Raw genomic sequence first — 19,481 nt, forward strand, 5'->3', positions numbered from 1 at the left:
CCCCCTCTAGAGATGACACAAGTACTTATGTTTTGCAGTCTTTGCTGATGGTTTTCAAGGCGTTGTTCAGGTCCTTGGACGATGCCTCTGACTGTGCTGGGCTGCAGGATCAGATTGAGCACCAGGTTGAATATCTTTTGGATAATTCCTTCGATGTGTTCAGGGCTTTGGTCCTTGCTGGAGGGGCTTGTGTGGCTGGCCAGAGCAATATTGTTCTTAAGGACTGGTGGACTGATTCTGCCCAAAAGGCATCCACACTGAGGTTGCCTTTTCAGCGGTCTTTATTGTTTGGAGCAGAGTTGGAGGATAAATGACATAAGTTGTTCGAGGAAAGGCGAAGTTCCCCCCTTCTAAACCTCATTCCTGACTGAATGATGGGGCAGGAATTTGTGGTCAGCAGTTGCCTCCTCCACTTCTTCCAGGCATTGGAGCAGTCTACCTCAGATGTCTTGGTCTTGTGTGTCATGGCTACAGGATCGAGTTTGGGGAGGTCCCTTCGGCATCCGGAATTTGTCCCACTCCTTGGCCTTACAAGACCGTGAAGCAAGTGGCTCTGGCACTGGGAGTTCATTCTCTGTTTCTGAAGGGAGCCATTAAGGAGGTACCCCTACCCTGCAGCGAATTATCCTTCTGGTGCTGAAGGACCATCTGATGTGCACTTTGGACTTGTAGGAGCTTACTATCATGTGCCCGTTCATCCACTCTGCCAGAAGTTTCTGAGGTTCTGCATCCGGGTGGTTCATTACCAGTTCCTGGTCCTTCCGGTTGGCCTGAGGTCGGACACCAGGGTGTTTACCAAGGTGGCGGCCTCTCTCTCATGGCCTCCCTTCATCTCCAAGGGATCCAATTGTACATGTATCCGGATGATTGGCTCCTCCATGCTCCAACAGAGGAGCTAATATTAGGGCATCTGGGGATAGTGTGTGCCTCGCCTCAGGCCCATGGGTTTCTCCTAAACTGGAAAAAGTTTCAGATGGTGCCCTCTCAGGACAAGACGTTCATTGGGGCCCGTTTCTGGAGCAACCTCAACAGAGTGTTTCTGCCGGTTGCTCAGACCTGAGTGCTTTGTTCCTTGGCACTGGTAGTGATGGGCAAGTCCTGTCTATCTGTTCACCTGTGGTTGCTGTTGTTGAGGTACATGTTGACTTCAGTGTTTCTGGTGCCTTGGGCCAGGTTTCACCTCTGCCCTCTGTGGCTGAATCTGCTGTCTGTGTGGGATCCCCGCTCCGGCAATTTCGATCTGGTATTTCCTTTATTCCAGTCAGTTTACCCGCATTTGGAGTTGTGGACTCGGGTGGTCCAACTGGAGCGGGTGTGCCATTGCAGCCTGACCCCCTGTTGAAGTTGACGACGGATGCCAGTGCGTTTGGTTGGGGTGCGACTTTCGGGGGTGCAGGTCCTTGAAGACCCGCTGGTCTCTGTGGGAGGGGTCAAGGTCCCCCAAATGGAGGGAGTTGATTGCTGTATCTTGGGCTGTTGGGAGATTTCAGGCCTTGTTGGTGGGTGATTTCCAATAACCAGGTCACTGTGGCATATTTGAACATCAAGGGGGGATTCGGTCCCAGTCCCTCGAAGCAGTGGCTCGGCCTTTGAACCTCTGGGTGGAGCAACACCGTTCTGTCCCAGAGAGCTGTGTATGTTCGGGGTGGACAATGGGGTGGCAGATGCCCTCAGCTGTTTGTGCCCTTCCTCTCCTGAGCTGTGTCTGATCAGAGAGGTGATTCAGCAGGTTGCGTGAGGTTTGGTGCACCTTTTCTGGATCTTTTTGCTTCCTGTCACAATGCTGAGGCTCATTGATTTTGTTTGGCTCCTCAGGTGGAGACATGGGTGGCAGATGGTCTGGTGGTGCCTTGGCCCAATCGCCTGTTGTATGGATCCCCTCTGATTTCTCTGGTTCACTAGTTTTTGACTTGTATTCGGAGCGAGTCCAGGTTGGTGATATTTTTGGTGCCCTTTTGGCACCATCGGTCTTGGTTTCCCTGTCTCAGGCTGATGGCTGTTCAGGGTCCTTGGATGGTGCTGTGCTTCCCTTCCCCTCTGCGGGCTGTCCCGGCTCTGGCTCTTCCGCAATGCCGGCTCTCGGTCTGGAAGTTGAGAAGAGGGGTTTGCAGTGGTCAGTGGCTGCCCGACACCTAACGCCGGCTATTTAGCAGTCCTGTTGTCCTTCCACTCTGAAGTCTTATGAGCGTCATTGGGGTATTTTGGCCATTGGTGTAGTTCCCTTTCTCTGTCTCCCTTGGAGTGGTCCCTCACGGATGTCTTACAATTTTTATGGGAGGGCTTTGAGAAGCGTCTGGCCGCCTCGACGTTGAGGGCCCAGTGGGCTGCCATTAAGGCTTTTTGGGTTCCCTGGGGTAATCTGGCAGATGTGGATGATATGGTGGACAGGTTGCTTTACAGTTTCTCTCTGACCTACCTGGTGGTGAAGCCACTTTTTCCATTGAGGGATCTGCCTTTGGTGTTGAAGTTTCTGGTGTTGGCCCCCTTCGAGCCATTGGAGTTGGTTGACATTAGGCTTGCCAGTTTTAAAGTGATTTTCGGCAGATTGGGGAGTATGGTGCTCTCATGGCCAGGGAGCCTTACTTGTCTTTTTCCAAGGATGGTGTGGTTTTGTGGTTGGATGTCTCATTTGTGCCTGAAGTGGTTTCCCAATCTTAGTCTCAGGATTCTGATTCTGCCGGCCCTGGTGGAGGTTCATGGCTCTTCAGGGGCTTGGACTGGGCCTTTTTGGATGTGACATGTGCTCTTTTGCTGTATATGGATTGCAGTAAGCCTTGTCGGAGGTCTGAGGCCCTTTTTCTTTCTTTTGGGTCAGTTACGAAGGGGGATAGGGCCTCCTCCATGTCTATTAGCAGGTGGTTGACGTAGCTGGCTTATTCCCTGACATGTGGTCCTATGCCAGCTGAGCTGCAGGGCCGTTCCACAAGAGGTGTGGCAGCCTCCTGGAATGAACTGCGTGGGTTGTCCATTGCTGAGGTGTGTCGGGCGGTGACCTGGGCTTCCTCGAATACTTTTGTTTGCCATTATCGTTTCCAGAATGTGTAGAGGGAGGATGTGAATTTTGGGTTCTGTGTTTTGCAGACTGTGTGCTCCTAACCCTGTTTTCTTTTCTGTACCTGGTTTGAATAAATTCACATGGGTGTTGCGTTGCAGATGGTGTCCTAGGTGTTTTTCTTGGGTACTGAAGGCTGGGTGTCTGGCTTTGGTATTCTCCATTGGTATTCTCCATTAGTTATGAATGTGACAAGGACCTGGAGACCTGAGGGTAATGTCCTATTACTTACTGGTAATCTTCATTAATCTTGGTCCTGTGCTCCTTGTCCCATTCATTACGCTCATCCCCTTCTCTCGAATGGCTGGCCTTCGCTGGAGGCTTGGTAGTTCAGAATGGCTACTGGGTAAGAACAGTTTATGTACTCCCAAAGAGAGTGGGTGGGATAGGAGGACCCAGCAGTCCTTATGTTCTTTTTGAGAGATACTAGATCTCCGTTAGTTATGAATGAGGCAAGGACCATAGGACCAGGAGTAATGAGTTTGAGTGTTGTATTCTGACCCCATGCTCTGCAGAAGCACCCCTAAAATCATATTTGTAGTGAATTGACTAATCAGTTTCCATTGTCATTAACGTTTTTAATAATTGGTGTTTCTCAACCTTTTTGTGTGTCATAAAATATTTTTCAACGAATCACAATGCCAACAAAGAGAAACTTCTCTCATTTTGGTCGCCTTTGAGACTTCATCTCCCACCCTGGAGTCTTCCTAGGGTTTTCTGCACCAAACTCTGAAGTGGCTACAAGACATTTTACAAAATATATAGTTGAACAAGCCAATAAGTAGCTGGTTTTATATTTCGATGACAACATCGTAGTTGCTGCCTCCTGGAGCCCTAAGCCAGAGTCGCTAATTCAATCCCCCCTTTTCACATTCCAACTGGTATTGAAATGTATGGCAGATCCTGGGATCATGTGCAGACAGGTGTCCCTTGCCCATCATCTCCTCTACATGGTCATTTATGAATGCATGAGGTGCAGTGGAGTGCGGGTCGATCCGTTTCGTGTCTCACTTCTCACGTGCTCCCTTATTTTCCGCTGAGCAACTAACATTGATATGGTTGCTGCGTGGCCAGTGTTTTACTGACATAAGTATATTTATGTAAAGGATGGTAAAATAAAGCTGGGGAAAATCATCAAAAACTTACATTTTTCCCTTGAAATACAAGAAGAAATTACTTAAAATGTAAATGATAAGTTGAAGCAAAAAGAGGCAAAATTGATGTGTAGAACCGCAAAGCAACGACTCTCGTTGACTGCTCTCCGAAATTTACATCCTCTCGTTGCTTTGTCTCTTCAGGCAATGGTTGCATCAGCAGCAATGAGGAAGGAGTGGTACTCACAGAGGAGGAGAGCCGTCTGAAGGAGGAGAACCACCTAAAGCTCTGCAAGGGCATGAGTCTGTGTGTCTGCTACTCCGCCAGCATCGGAGGCATTGCCACGCTCACGGGCACCACGCCCAACCTGGTACTAAAAGGACAGATGGACGAGTAAGTGGTGAACATACATGTGTTTTGGTAAGCTTTCCGCACTGTTTCCCAGAAGCAGTGGGAGATATGCAAGGTGCCTCCCCATTGGGGGTATTGACACAGTGGCGGCTGCTACGGAACGGGGGTGGTGAGGCAGGTGCAGGGGGAGGATAAAACAAATTAAAAAGATCTATTACATGATTACGGCTGCAGCCTCTCTTCCATCCTCTTCTCTTCCTGGCTCCCGGCAGCACACAGGCTCCCCTAAGTCAATCATGAAGCTGCTGCCATCAGCATGACAACAGCATCGTGTTTGGCCTGAGCGGCCTGTTTGGCCGCTCAAACAATGCCAGGTAGCCTTAGGACTGTTGTCCACCCGGCTGTGCAACACAGCCAGGTGAAGAGATGCTAAGTGTGCATGACTGTTTGGCCAGCCCAAGAAGGCCGGCCAAACTTTCATGCACACTTATGGTGCACACATATTTACTCCTCCCTGTGACCCCAGCCCCGCCTTGCCCTAACATGGCCCCGTAGCCCGTAATAAAAATAAAATGATAATATCGTTGTGTTATTATCATATGATGTTTCCTTTTTCCACTGCTCTGAGAGTAGTGGGACGACGCTCCCGCTGGATGCACAGCATTCTTTGGGATGAAAAGTAAAGTGGAAACAGAGGCCATGCTGCTACCTCCGGTCCCTCCACACTGCTCAGGAGTCATTATATTAGGAGGGAACAGTAGTAAAGCCATTCATTGCTCTTGTTCAGAATTGTTGATTATTATAATATTCTGTTCGTCATTCATTATGTTTCTATCAACATCAAAGTGTTTTGCAAAACTGAAAAAAAGAGACAATTGTACACTTACATGTAACATAACAATCAGATAATCCTGTACTAATCACCAGAGCAATGGAATCCCAGAAGTGAAAGGCTGTGTATGTTCGTGTACATTTGTTGAATGGACCAGCTCAAAAGGGTAACGCTCTGTATCCCGGGGCCACTAGTTGATGGAGTGAAACACTCTATCACACTTTGCCAATCCCTTGAGGAAACCAGCTTTACAAATACAAGGTTCTGGATCACTGTCGTATTCCATCATGGTATCCAGTCGTAGGAGTGAAAGGTTCTATATCACTGTGCCCATTCTAGTGGTCAACCGGCTCTAGAGGTGAGACTTTGGAGCCGTGTTATCTCCATGACATCCAGTGCAACAGCAGAAAAGTAAATACTGTTTTTACTCAGTCCTTAACTTTGTAGTTTCATTGCTTCGTTCACCCAATTTCCGAATCCAACTCAATATCATTGTTCTGAGATATGTGCAGGTTGCAATTCAATTGCAGTTGAGAGTAATGGCATATAGTCCCCCGTTTTCAGAGAGAATAGAAGACAGACACCACGCAATTATAGAACGCTGATTTGAAACATCCCTATTGATGTTTCAAATCAGCGTTCTATAATTGTGTGGTGTCTTGTCTTCTATTCTCTCTGAAAACGAGTTCACTCCATAAGTGATGTTTTCATTCAAGAGGAATTTCTTGCAATGATACTCCTGATGCATGTTTCGCCCCAAGTTGTGGGAGGTCAATGAACCTTCTCAAGGCAGATCAGGGAAAGGACCAACAAGAGATGCAAATACACCCTAAAATCCTTTAAATTGAATCGAACACTATCACAGAGCCAACAAGTATTTGGTGTAATCTCAATACCTTGTGGTTATGAGTCTTATTGGATAATCCTATCAAAATGAGAGGGTTATCCTACCTAATGCGTCTCCTGCAGGGTGGTTAAATGTGGGACCCTAGGAATCATTTAGAATATTTATAAGAATCCTCAGCCACAGGTACCGCTAGCGACATGCTTCATCATCGGATCCTGAAGCATGCCACAGGTGGTACCTGTGGGTGAGGATCCTTATAAATAATCTAAACGATTCCTAAGGTCACACATCTAACCACCTTTCAGGGGATGTATAATGTAGGATAACCCTCTCATTTTTATATGATTTGTATAGATTGGGAAGCTGAGGGCATCCTTAATCTCTTGCTTCTCACCCCGTTTTGTGTTATGTCGTTTTTAATAATGCCATACATGTATGTTTATTATTTTTTTTTTTTGCAGGCTGTTCCCAGACAACAATAATGTGATTAACTTTGCATCCTGGTTCGGCTTTGCATTTCCCACCATGATTGTGCTGCTTGCATTCTCCTACGTCTGGCTTCAGATTATGTTCCTGGGCTTCAAGTAAGTAAACGGTGCAAACACAAAGGCTCATTGGAGTCACTTTTTTTGAAGTCTCGAGCAGCCAAGTAAAGAAAGTATATGTACTCTGCCTCACAAAAGACCGAGCAATAAAATAAATAGCATTTAGTAGGGGTACAGTACCATGAAGAGGGTGCTGTAGACCCAAACTGTAAATACAACTGTAAAAACACCACAGCGCTAATAGCATGTGTGCCTGGTGTTTTTGCACCCAATTTAATGGTCCGGGCTAAAAACGCCTCATAATGCACACAACCAGAAATTGTGTCCGTTGCCCACTTGTTATTACTGCTAGTATCCTGCTGCTGGGCAGCTCCAAATTCAAAGATGATGACCATAATATTTCAGTTTGTCTTCCCGCATGTCCGCTTTAAACCCTACACGCCGAAGTAGGTCCCTGTCCCTCTACCCATTTGACTCTTGGAACTCAATACTATGTAGAAGAGAAGGCACACGTCTGGTGCTCTACTATGCAAGGAACTTGCAGAATCATAGGGGTATGCCCAAATCACCCTCCACTACTTGGGCTAAGAACATCACATTATACAACATGGTAGCGTGGAGGAATGAATATCTCAATATTACCTATAGGGTACAATTAATTACCCTATTCAAGGTACATCGTCCGGTCCCAATTTCTAGTGCATCAAGAACCACATACCATTCAGACTTCCTTGTTAGAATAGTTCTTCATTGTATTAAGACAAACTTAAACATGGACAAAAAAATGAAAGAAAGAAGAGAACATTTACGCACATACATACATATGCTCTCTTGACCAAAATAAAGAGCATATCAAATGTACATAAAACAAATCATCATGTATATGTTGTCACCTGAACCCGACTACTTAATATCAGTGTTCGCACCCTCATGAATGGCAATACACTGCAAGGTAATCCTATATACACATAGGGTATCCGCTACATTCCCTATAACATTTTATACATGTGTGTCTCCACATAAATACAATTATTATTCTTGAATTTAGTGGATTCCTCCAAACATTAACTGTCGACCCGTTTCAGCCCCTATTCCTTCCGGGCCTCATCAGGACAAGGGAAAAGGAAACAACCTAAAAACATTCAAAACCACAAATACAAAATTAAAAACAATTGCCTACATGTGTCGCAGGATGTGCCGATCACACGGGCATGCAAAAGTGCCCAAAAAGTGCCAAAGAACACTCAGTGCCCCCCTGGAGGATGGATGTGAATAGAAGCCCGTCCTTAATAGAGTACAAAAAGACAGCCACCTATTTAACCAAAATAGCGTGGTGTACATAGCGATAGTAAGCACCCAAAGAAATGTGCTGCCTTTGGAATCAAGGAAAAAATCACCAGGTATTAAAAACTATGCAAGGAAGGCCGGCGGTATATACAAGTACAGGAGATGCCTAACTGTTCCAGTATGCCATGTCCAAAAGTCTCAATAGTGAACCCAGACCTATATCTGCGCACATTTTTGAGGTGCATTGGTGCCACAATTGTACTCCAATATTTTAGTGAATCTTATCAGCCCCTAATTGTCTGACGTCTTAGTTGCACATTTTTCAACTTTAAAACCATTAAAAACTATTTTAAATAGTTTAAATCGTTAAACTACAGGTATCCATATGATAATAGATTTAATTTTAATATCACGATCTAACAGCAGCATAAGGTCAGAAATATTATGTTGGCAAAGATGCCTTGAAGGCAGGTAAGTTCTCAATGTTCAACGGGGCCTGTCAGCTTGAAAACCATGCATTAGAGTTGATACTCTAGAACAGCCCTGTTGTGTTCTTAACCAAAGAGAACAATAGACACCTTATGAATATTAGCAGTTTCACATTTTTATAGTGGAGAACCCTTCTCTTTCTCTAATATACCATGTATTTATTAATATACCTATTTACGGACATGTCCCACAATAGCCCTTCTTATAATATGTTCCTGCTGCTGTCTTCTGATATCTTTCCCTTTAACAAAGCCAGGCACTCCCTCCTCTGTCAACTCCCTCCTCCCCCATCATAATTAATCACTCTCTGCACTGCCCCCGCCCTCCTCTTCCCCCAAATTCTTTTGCAGTGCCTCTAGGTCATAGTAGGCAGTTCAGTAAGAATGACTTATGCTTTCTCTGTTTTTTATGCAGGGCACACTCCTAGGCAGGATGGATGGCCTTTCTCTATTTGGCACCCAGATGCAGGAGTGCTCTACCTCCTATTCTGCACTTAAATACTGAACACTATAACCTTCTACAAAGCTCTCACGAATCGGCTTTTCTCACTGGACATCTGAGCCTTAACAGTCTGTTCCCTCAGCGATTTTCTCAGCTCGAGGGTACCCTCCTGGGCGATTGTCGTGCGCTATAAATTCCATTAGAGTACAATACTGTCCATCTTTACTCAGTACTGCTTTTTTATATATTGATTTCATAATGGCTGCTCCTCACTTCCAAAAACTATCTTAGTCACACATTGAAATGCAATGTAATGTACCATTATTATATTCTTGCCGAAATGTATAGGAATTCTGTAGCTATTACTCGCATGTCTACCACTTTTTGGCATGCTCTCCTTTCAAGTGACCATCAACCACACAAATGTATCTTTTTCCTCTCGCTCTTCTGGCTAGACATGATGATCAAGCTAGCCCATGTAATTTTTGTTTCAGAATAGGAAATTCCCAAAATACATCAGCATGATGTTTAGGCTGCCACAGGCCTTCTCTGACTTGTGCTTAAAGTGTTATGGAGTCTCTCTATGTCCATATCCTTCTTGTTCATGAATGCTTTCTGTTTCATCTAACTCCATGTACCTGAAACCATGACGTGTATGGCTTTACCCTTGGCACACAAGTCCATCTGCATCCATTAGCCCACCAGCAGTCCCAAGCCCAGGCATGTTACTTCTTTCAACATTGATCCACATCCAGCACCAAGCATACACTTTATTTTAACCCTCCCAGAGTCCCCTAGAGTAGTGCTAAACTGTTAAGTATTCTAGTGCTCTCAGAAGCGTCGGAGCTCCTGAGACACAATTATAAATCTATTTTGTTACTCCTCTTAGATCTAAATTTTTCCATTGAGATGTCTGAAAAGGCTGGTCTTTACCCCGACTAACAATATCATCCAAATTGAATTGTGTTATAATTAACACTCCTTCTATGGTTAAACACATCTTAGAAATCAGGAACCTTGTACTAGATTTTAACCTAGACATGGCATTTAGTATAAAACTTGGTTGATAGAGGAATCAGTGCCAGACTTTCCTTTAATGGTCCCACAAGGATACCTTAATTTTGTTAACTGTCCTAAATGCTCTGATGGTGGCGTTGCAGTCATTTCTAAATCCTCTTATAGTGTCTCCACTTAGGTGTCTGACCAGTTGAACAATACAAAATACCTTTATCTGACTATTATCATTTGTTTTAATCACTCTTTCAAAGTGATACTGGCCTGGAGTGAAGAGCTTTCGACTTAATTACTGGTGTTATATCTCCACTATCTATCTAAATGCCAACAATTTCATTGTCTTAAGTGATTTTACTCTTCATGGAGACTATATTTTGGAAAAGTCTGTACAAAAGCTTCTAAGCGCTTGCTCAGCTATGAACCTTTAATCAACTGGTTCCCAGGTCCACCCATTCGGATGATCATATCATTGATCTATTTTTTACCAATCCTACTTTAATCCACTTTATTTCACTGCTAGATCTTACTTGGTTGCCATTTCCTTTATGATTATAGGCTCCTTCGTGGTGAAGCCTATCTTGTTTTGTCTTCTCAACCTTTGTGCTGCCCCCTGTCCAAACTAGACCTTCATTATTTTATTTCTGTCTTAGACAGAACCAGGCCTACTCCACACAGAGATGTAATCCCCATCCTGGACCCCTTCCACAACCAGATTGGGGAAGCCTCTCAATATATATCGCACCCAATAAAATCTGATTTTGCTGGTTTGGAATTTATTGGGTGCGATAGGTAGTGAGGAATATTCTGCAGATTTGGGTGCTTTCTTCACCTAAATCCGCATCTCGTAGTAATTACCGGGCAGGTTTTCCTGCAATAAATATCTGCTGAAATGTATCCAGGATGCAATCTTGATTGGTTAACCTCCTAACTGATGAAACATTCACAAATAGTGAAAATTGTGAGCTCCATGTCCAACCAAGCCAGCCTACCTCAAGGGGTTCTTCAAGGCTGAATACTCTCATCAACCCTGCTTAACCTTTATCTTGAACCACTAAGTGAGATACTTGGGAGTTCAAAGATGCTGTGCAACCTGTCTGCCGATGATTTTGAGAGAACATAATTCCTCTTAAACTCTCCTAAGAAATCCAACCTTCTGGTACAAGAGTGGATGGAATCCCTCTCTGAACTTGAGTGCAAAACTACCTGTGCAGAGAACCCCAAGTTGTTGGTTTTATCTTGGACAGCTGGCTTAATCTTCAGAGGCATATCCGTGCAGTAGTGGCTGATACCGTGGAGTAGTGGTGAGGCGGGTGGGGGGGTTGTTAAAAAAAGAAAAGGGGGGAAAAATACAGAAAAATGCACTTACCTTTCCAGCGGCCGGCTCTCCTCTGTCCTCTTCGTCCATGACACAGGAACAGGAAGCACCCAGGCTCCCCTAGCCAATCATAGCGCTGCCTTACAGCAGCGTTGTGATTGGTCTGAGTGCCGTGGTTCAACACTCTGAAGGGGACTGTGACCCTGGGCATGTTCCCCACCAGGCTGTGTAATGCAGCCTGATGGGGAACATGCCAAGTGAGCATGACTGTTTGGCCAGCCCAATAACATTGTTAGTATCATTTTATTTTTCTTGTGGGGTGGCGCTCCTCTGCCTTAGCGGAGGAGCCGCTACTGATAGCCAGGAGTGCTCTATTCCAACTGAGGCTTCTCTGGAGGATCAGGCAGCTCACCCCAGAACAGGACCGAAGATCAATTGTTCAGATGTTGTTTCTCCCCAAACTAGACTATGGGAACTGGTTCCTCTTTGGTACCCCTAAAGAACGTTTAGCTCAGCACAAAGCGGTTCTGCAGAGCCGTTCTGCATGGGGATGTCATGGTCTTGATGCCTGATTTTGTTTCCTACACTACTTTTTGCTCTAAAAAATTTAGTCTTCACAGATTTAGGCTGCCAGAGATAACGATGACCCCTTTCACGATGCCGCTGACACAGGAAAGCACCTAGCAATAGGGCCTTCCAGAAAGAGCCCAATGCAGACAAAAAGCCCAATTAGCAAAAACCTTCAAAAACAATCCACAAATGCTCCAAAAAGCTGAGATGACGTGACTCCAGAAATTGCCAAGTGGTGAGCTGGAGATAAAGTGGACGGATGGAAGCTTAAGTCGCCATCTTGAACAAGGAAACAAAAAAGACATGGCCGGGAGAAGAAGACTGCTGGAATTCAGATGGAGTAAGGCTAGGGAAACAGGCAATGGTTTAGGAAGAATCGAGGTGTAAAGAACCTGATGAATAAGTACTCGAAGCGTTGCAATGCAAAGAGTAGAAAAAGTCACCTCCTTTTAAAGGCCATTATACATGAAGTCACGTCGTCTTCTTATTGATTTGGGAAAGACTGTCAGTAACTTTGCTGGTCAACGGCCATCTTAAGTTGGGGCCAGTATTTCCTTTTCCAGTGACCTCACCAAGGAATCCAGAGAAGGACAAGGACAAGCAGTCCTGTTGCACAGTCGCATTGTCTGCTAGAAAGACCCCACAGAGCTGAATGATACAAAAGAGGGCGGCACCGATCGTTGGCCACTCCCAGGTAAAAGGGAATGTGGTGACCCTCCATGCAGAGAAAGAAAGGCATATCACCCGAATAGACACAGTCTCTCTAGAATGGCGGCTAACCCAGAGGCTGACTCGGGAATTGCTGCAGCGGTGGCCTGTTTTATTCCTGGCTATTTGAAATCTGACCATATAACACCCATCCATGCCTTCCCGCAAGCAAACCCCACATGCCTCTTTGTCCATCTACTTCACTGGCACACAACGGGATTCAAGAAACACAGAATAATTCTTCCTGGAGTCTGCCTACTTCAAACACGAAGGCTACATGAACCAATCATTTGCGGGAAGTGCAACATAAAGATGAAACTCCCTTCATCCAACGCTCTCTATGACACCCTGTCATGCTCTCTTTTAAAAAACTCAAGACCCTCATTTTTGAAAGACACAACTACTAACTCTGATATTTCCCACACATTTCTGAAAGCCACTTGGAAATGATCCTGTTTTTTCTTTTTGTTTGTTTTAATACAAATGTATGATCTCAATTATTGTTTAAACTTATCTTCTTATCAAGTGCTCTGATGCCACTGAAACATGTCCATCCTGCAGAAAATCATAAATTAATATGAATAGATATTTATCCCAATACTCACAATTCTTATATGTGCTGTAACAGGAGTTACTTGAAATCACGTAATTTTTCCATAGTTTCCAGCAAAATTACAGCGTGGGAATAATATGAACAACCAGAAATGCATCCACGCATCAAAAATTGACACAAGGACACATTTCACACTTAAATATATTAGAACGTTGGAATGTTGGAAGCTCCATTGAAAACAATGAAGTAGCTCCGGGCTTATATTGGCTGGTATAAGCCCTGAGCTCCAACATTCCAATGCTTCTTTGTTTACAGCTGTGGCTGTGAGCAAAGGCTTCAGGGAGCCTGAGGGGATTTCAATCCCCTCGCGCTCCCTAAAGACTTCGTTTTTTTTGTTAGAACATTCTGCCCTCTAGTGGCAGAATGTTCTAATAGCCTTATAGCCCTTCGTAGCTGGGCTATACTGGCTATTAAAGTCACGCTCCCTTGTTAAAGGCCCTCGCCATCGGCTCGGGCCTTTAATGCTGGAGCGGGCCTTTAATAGCCGGTCTAGCGCGCTACGGCGGGCTATAAGGCTATAGTACAAAATGACAAATTTTAACTTTGATTAATTACATGTAATTCTATGCAATTGTCCCAAAATGTCATGAAAATTACATGAAAGCAAATTACTCGCATTTCGCACCCCCCCCCCCCCCCCAGCCAAGATAGCAAGGCCTAAACATTGAGAACTAAATAGTGTGAAGATAAGGGCAAGGTTGATTACCTCACACTTCATTCATTAGTACATCTCACTTCTGAGCCGCAGGGACATAGCTGATGGATTCATCTAAGTACCATGATAACTTACGTGAATCTCCCGCTGTAACCTGAGCTTGAGTGTTTTTAATCCTACCAATTAGTTAATGGAATCTGACCCGTTGGGTGTTAAATTTCGATTTGTGTGATAATGCAATAATGTCAGGTAATGGCATTTGTATGGCAATCTCTTGCCATGCACATGACTGTTGTTCTATGCTTCATTTTGGGCTTCATATTCATGGGGTACCCAAAAAGATGCCTTATGGAGTTGATATTTTCACCAAGAAGGAAATATTTTATATTTACTAATGGCAATGCCAACTACAGACGAGGAGTTGAGGGTTATTGTGTATAGCTGTCGTAGTTTATATGAAACAAAGATCCTGGTGCCTCTAGATAGACCCTGGAAAGTAGTCTTTGTGATCACTATTTTTATGCGAATGCCCTCCATACACTCTCCCTCTCAAACTCTTGATGTCTTGCAGCTTCCGTAAGAACTTTGGTTGTGGAGGGAGCCCAGAGGAAAAAGCCAAAGAGAAGCGAGCCTATCAAGTGATCCGCACCGAGCACAGCAAACTGGGCTCCATGACCTTTGCAGAGATCTGTGTCCTCATCCTCTTCGTGTTACTGGTGCTGCTGTGGTTCACCAGGGAGCCAGGGTTCATGCCAGGATGGGCCACCATCAGCTTCAACCGCAACTCAGAGTGAGTGTTCATTTCATGCAAAGTGGCCTAAAGTGAAGACGCGAATCAGTGTCCATTTTATTCAAAATGTTTCTATTCCGAAGATGCCAGTCAGCCATATTGTACTCCCTTTGAAAGTCTTATAATAACAATATGAAGGGCACATCCAACAGATCCCAAAGTCAGCTCGCATGTCTCAAAGACTCGAGTGACATAGAAACATATGGAAATCTTTCACTAATAGAGGAGTTTAAACGGTCTTCTGTTACAAATGCACCCAAAGAACTCAGACACATATACATTGTTCATAAAAGCGAGACAATAAAACATCTTAGCTGCGAAATGTACATAAAGGTATGTGAGGGATACATATATACATTTAAAAGTCAAAAAACCATAGGCCATCCTTCAGAAATGTCTGCGCAAGAGACATATATTAAGGAGCTGATTGAGATGGTGGTCGGACAAACATCCAACCGCCATCATTGCAGGAACAGGACCAGCCGACAAGTAGTCGGTGGTCCCGCCCGCCAAAGTACGATCTGACTGCTTTGAAGGCGGTCGGAAACATGTCTCTTTGCTTTGAGGCTTGTGCTGCGGCCCGTATAAACATACCTGCACCCTGTGGCAGCCACGGCACACAATACACGGCCCCCCAGGCCCCAAATCAGAGGGCCACAGGGAACAGGGGCCCCAAAAAGGCCTTTCTGCCAGCCTTTTCACTTCAGACAAAACTGATGTGAAATGACATGCAGAAAGGTGGATTGTAATCCCCACGGCAGTGCCTGAGAAGGTACCGCCTCCATTGTGGGGAATACGATGCAACAGACTGCCCGATAGGCTCCTTAAGCCCGTCGGAAGCTGTCGGGTGGTTCCTGGGGCAAAGCAGTCCGACAGACCGCAACGTAATGCGTCGGTCTGACCGTGGTTATAGATGTCAGTTGGACCGACAGCACATTGAGTTAGTCCCACTGACATCGTAATCAGCCGCTAAATGTCTGAATTATACAGGCATATGTTCAGAGGGCTTAGGGAGTAAATATCATTAATGATAATATCATATTTTCTCTGAGGTGTTTTTGTGCTAGAGTCCTTGTGCAAATGGGAAATAAAACACTGTAACAGTCTTTGGAACTGGTATTACCACATGGTATTCCCCTTTGTAAACCTTTTTTGCTATGCAAATTAATCCATATGTTACCTAGAAGAATTTGTGTATCCAAAGAACCCAGGACAATTTACTCAGGACTCCTGATTTTAAAGCATATTTTCCATTACCACCCAATTTTAGAACATACCCTTCATATTACAGTATCGGAGAGCCATCTGGAAGTTCCAGCAGAGTGCAGGCTCTTCCGTAACTCTGAGGGGCCGATTCCGATCCAGGTCGGAAGGGCACCGAACACGATCCGACCGGAAAAACTACGAGCCGTACGCGCGTTTTCCGCCCGACTCGTACAGCTGTACAAGAGAGCACGTACGATGCGAGCTACGTGAAATTCACTGACCGTGTCGTTTCCGGGTCCGAACCGCTCCGTACGTCACAGCCGTAAGCTAACCGTGGCTTGCAATGGATGCGATTCACGACCGAGCCAGTACGATGCACGCGTCGGACAGCTGGTGCGAGCCGGAGTGTCCGGCTCGCAAAACGTCCGGGAAGTTGCCTTTGGGGGTCCGTGTCGGACCCCCTGTCACCCGCAGCCCTACGACTCGGACACAGGGGGAGACCAAGGGTCTCCCTAACACAGGCATGTAAGGTGCAGATGGCACTGACGCGTACCCACTGTAGGGGGAGCCCGTGTGCGAGACGTACCTTTTCGGTCAATAGGAGCCCATGTATGCGTCGTACGACCAGCTCCCATTGGCTTCTATGAGAGTCTGACCGAACCGAGTCAGGCAGCATACGGCAATATCGTACTCGCTGGGTCGGACTGCAGGGCTCTGGATCGGTCGGAAAACACTCCGGATCCGGCTCGGTCAGAGAGCTTTCCGACCCTGATCGGAATCGGCTCGTTAGTGCTTGAGACATACTTATAGGATTTTCAGTCTAAGACACACACCGAAAATCTTTAATAAGAATGATATACACTAGGACCCTTCAGTATAAGTCTGATAGATGATAGTCCAAGTTCTAGAGTAATACATCCAGATGTTTTAGTACTAGTGACATACAGCTAGACCTTTTAGACTAATAATTGTATGTGAAGGTCTCTGTACCAAGAGCACACATCTGGAAGACTTGGTGATATTGGTATGTGCCTACAATCTTCAAGATATGACTGGTAAATGAAAGTGCCAGTACAACAGCCATACATCCAGAAGTGTAAGTACTAGGGAATACACCTAGAAATGTTAATAAATGAACATGTCAGTACATAAGCCATATATCCAGATTTTTTAATACTTCATGCATCTCTTCTGACTCCTCGGTCACGGGTCTTTTGGCACCTTAAGTACTTTTTCTATCTTTGCTGATCTGTCACACCTCTCTTGACTCCCCCATGTCCATCTTTTCTCACAGTTCTGATATCTCTCTCCCTAGTCCTCCTGCTCTTCTCTGCTGATTTATATATGTTTCCTCTCTTTTTGTGATCCACCCCAGCTCTTCTCCCTTTAGCCGTCCTCCTCTTTTCCTAAATTCCTCCTTTCGTCTTTATGCCATGTCTCCGCTCCTGGGTCTTTCATGTCAAGCTCCTTATCCTAAATATTGATTCTCCTGGTTCCTTCTCTTTGTGTCTCCTTCACTGTCCTCTTTCCTCACTATTTTATCTTTCACTACCCAGAATCCCATCTCTTCTGTCAACTCTAAAATCTCTTCTTACTACACCTGTCTAGATCCATGGTCTTGGTTGTTTAGCTCTCTTTCCTCCATAGTCTTTCTTCCAAGCGTCACTCCATTGTGACTGTCACTCAGTCTTCCATCGACTCATCCTTTTGTTGATGTTGAATTTGCCTCTCACACAGATATGTCACAGATGCCACTGTTGCCATCTTTATTTCGCTCATGATGTTCATCTTCCCTTCGGAGATTCCTACCTCCACCTATCGGAACTCGCTGGAGTCAGGTAAAGTTGATAGCTGCTTTTGAGCCTTATTCCATGATTTTTGAAGCAGCAGGTTTACTAAACAACTCTGGATGAGGCCTGTTGGCAGGAGATGTTCGTGACAAAAGCTCTCCATTCTCCTTATTGAAAAGCTTCAAGGTAGGCCTCCATGGATGAGATCAGTCACCAAGCAAATCCTCCTGGCAGAAGCTCTCAATTTCTTAGATTTCTGATCAACATGTGACCTAAAGGTATGTGGAGAGACTTTTAGATTTATGGGAGTAAGCAGCCTAAAAGCTCTGGGGCAGATTTACAAGCCCCTTGTGACACATTTACGCCGCCGTTGAGTCACTTCTGTGACGCAGCAGCGGCGTAAATCATGCGCCATGTTGCGCCGTATTTACAACGTGACGCATCTAGGGATATGCGTCACGTTGTAAACCCCTGCGCCACATGAAACCTGCGTCAGGTTTCATGTGGGCGTTCCAGCGCAAGGTGGGTGTCCCCTCGCAGGTATGCCTTGTAAAAGTGACAGAGTGTACAAGATTTCACTATGTCACTTTTACGGCCATGCTGCGTCAAAACCCTGTGCCTGCTTGAAGCAGGCGTAAGGATTGACGCAGCATGTTAGGCATAGGGCACCCCCGAGCCTTGCTGGAGCCGCATCGCGCTTGCGACGTGACTCCAGCAATGCGCCACATTTACGCCGGGGGATGCGTCACGCATCTGCCCATCCATGCGCCACGGCACGCCGCATTATAAATGCGGCGCATCAGTGGTGGCGCACGGGTGGTTTAAACTATAAGGAATTTAAATTAAATTAACAAGTAAACCTAAATAAATAATATACCAATTAAACATTTTAACTGATAAATAATCCACTAAATATTTAATTTACAGAAACATAATTAACATTAAAAATGAATAGATACAATTTAGTTCACTTCACAGCCTATTCCCCTACAAACCCACCAACCTGCTGAAACATTATAAATGACTAATTACATTAAAATACACATTTAAAAACACAAACTATACTTAAGAACGGTATAACAATTATACTAAATATAATACCTAAAATTAATATTCTAAAAAATATGCATTAAATTAATTAACACATGATATTTGTTACAACAGTATTAAGCTAAACAATATTAAATACAATATTCTTAAAAACAATAATATTAACAAAACAAACCATATTCTTAGCTTGCATATTCTGTTTGACAAACTTTTTTAGTGGCAATATTCTTGACGATATTCCTCACACTATTTATTTATATCAATCTCCAGACATAGGGTCAGAGACAGTTGACTGATATGATGGCACAATACCTTTCAATAAAGGAAGAACATCAAAGAGTAGAAAAATGCCTGATCTCTATATGGGAGCAAGAAAGAGGATTGGACTAAGAGATTATTGGGCCCTCTGGTTAGACGTTGCAGAGAAAAGCAGAAGTGCTTGCAAACCAGTGAATGGACACAAGAAAAAAAGGCACATAGAAGTAGGAGATAGAACAAAGAGGGTGTCCCAGATTTCTAGGATGTAATCATAAAAAGATGATAGAGAATCAGATGCCTGCTAGACTGAAGCAAGAGGGACATTGAGGAATGAAAATGAAAACACTCATGGAGTCCCACTGCACTACCCTTTTACCATTCTATGTCCCCGTAGAGTTAGTAAACGTAAGATTTTTACAGTCTGAGGGGACTCTTCATCTGCAGTACTTGCAGTTGTAAGGGAGGACTCTTTTGAAGGCGTAGATGTAGCTATACCTCCAGTTATACCCTATAATACCAGAATGGGCATTCCAAGACGATTTTTCCAGTGAGGATTGTGACAATTCTTTTACT

General features: G+C 44.7%; 1 protein-coding gene across 1 annotated transcript in view; it reads left to right on the plus strand.

Moving 5' to 3' along the window:
* SLC13A2 (solute carrier family 13 member 2) overlaps window positions 1-19,481 on the plus strand; it is a 255,046-nt gene that overhangs the window by 174,311 nt on the left and 61,254 nt on the right. The window contains exons 5-8 of the mRNA XM_085649113.1: window positions 4,351-4,540; window positions 6,639-6,761; window positions 14,386-14,604; window positions 17,548-17,648. Coding sequence (XP_085505239.1) covers window positions 4,351-4,540; window positions 6,639-6,761; window positions 14,386-14,604; window positions 17,548-17,648 — 633 coding nt within the window. The remainder of the gene's footprint in view (window positions 1-4,350; window positions 4,541-6,638; window positions 6,762-14,385; window positions 14,605-17,547; window positions 17,649-19,481) is intronic.

The sequence above is a fragment of the Triturus cristatus genome, chromosome 3_2, assembly GCF_964204655.1.
Source record: "Triturus cristatus chromosome 3_2, aTriCri1.1, whole genome shotgun sequence".
Classification (NCBI taxonomy): domain Eukaryota; kingdom Metazoa; phylum Chordata; class Amphibia; order Caudata; family Salamandridae; genus Triturus; species Triturus cristatus.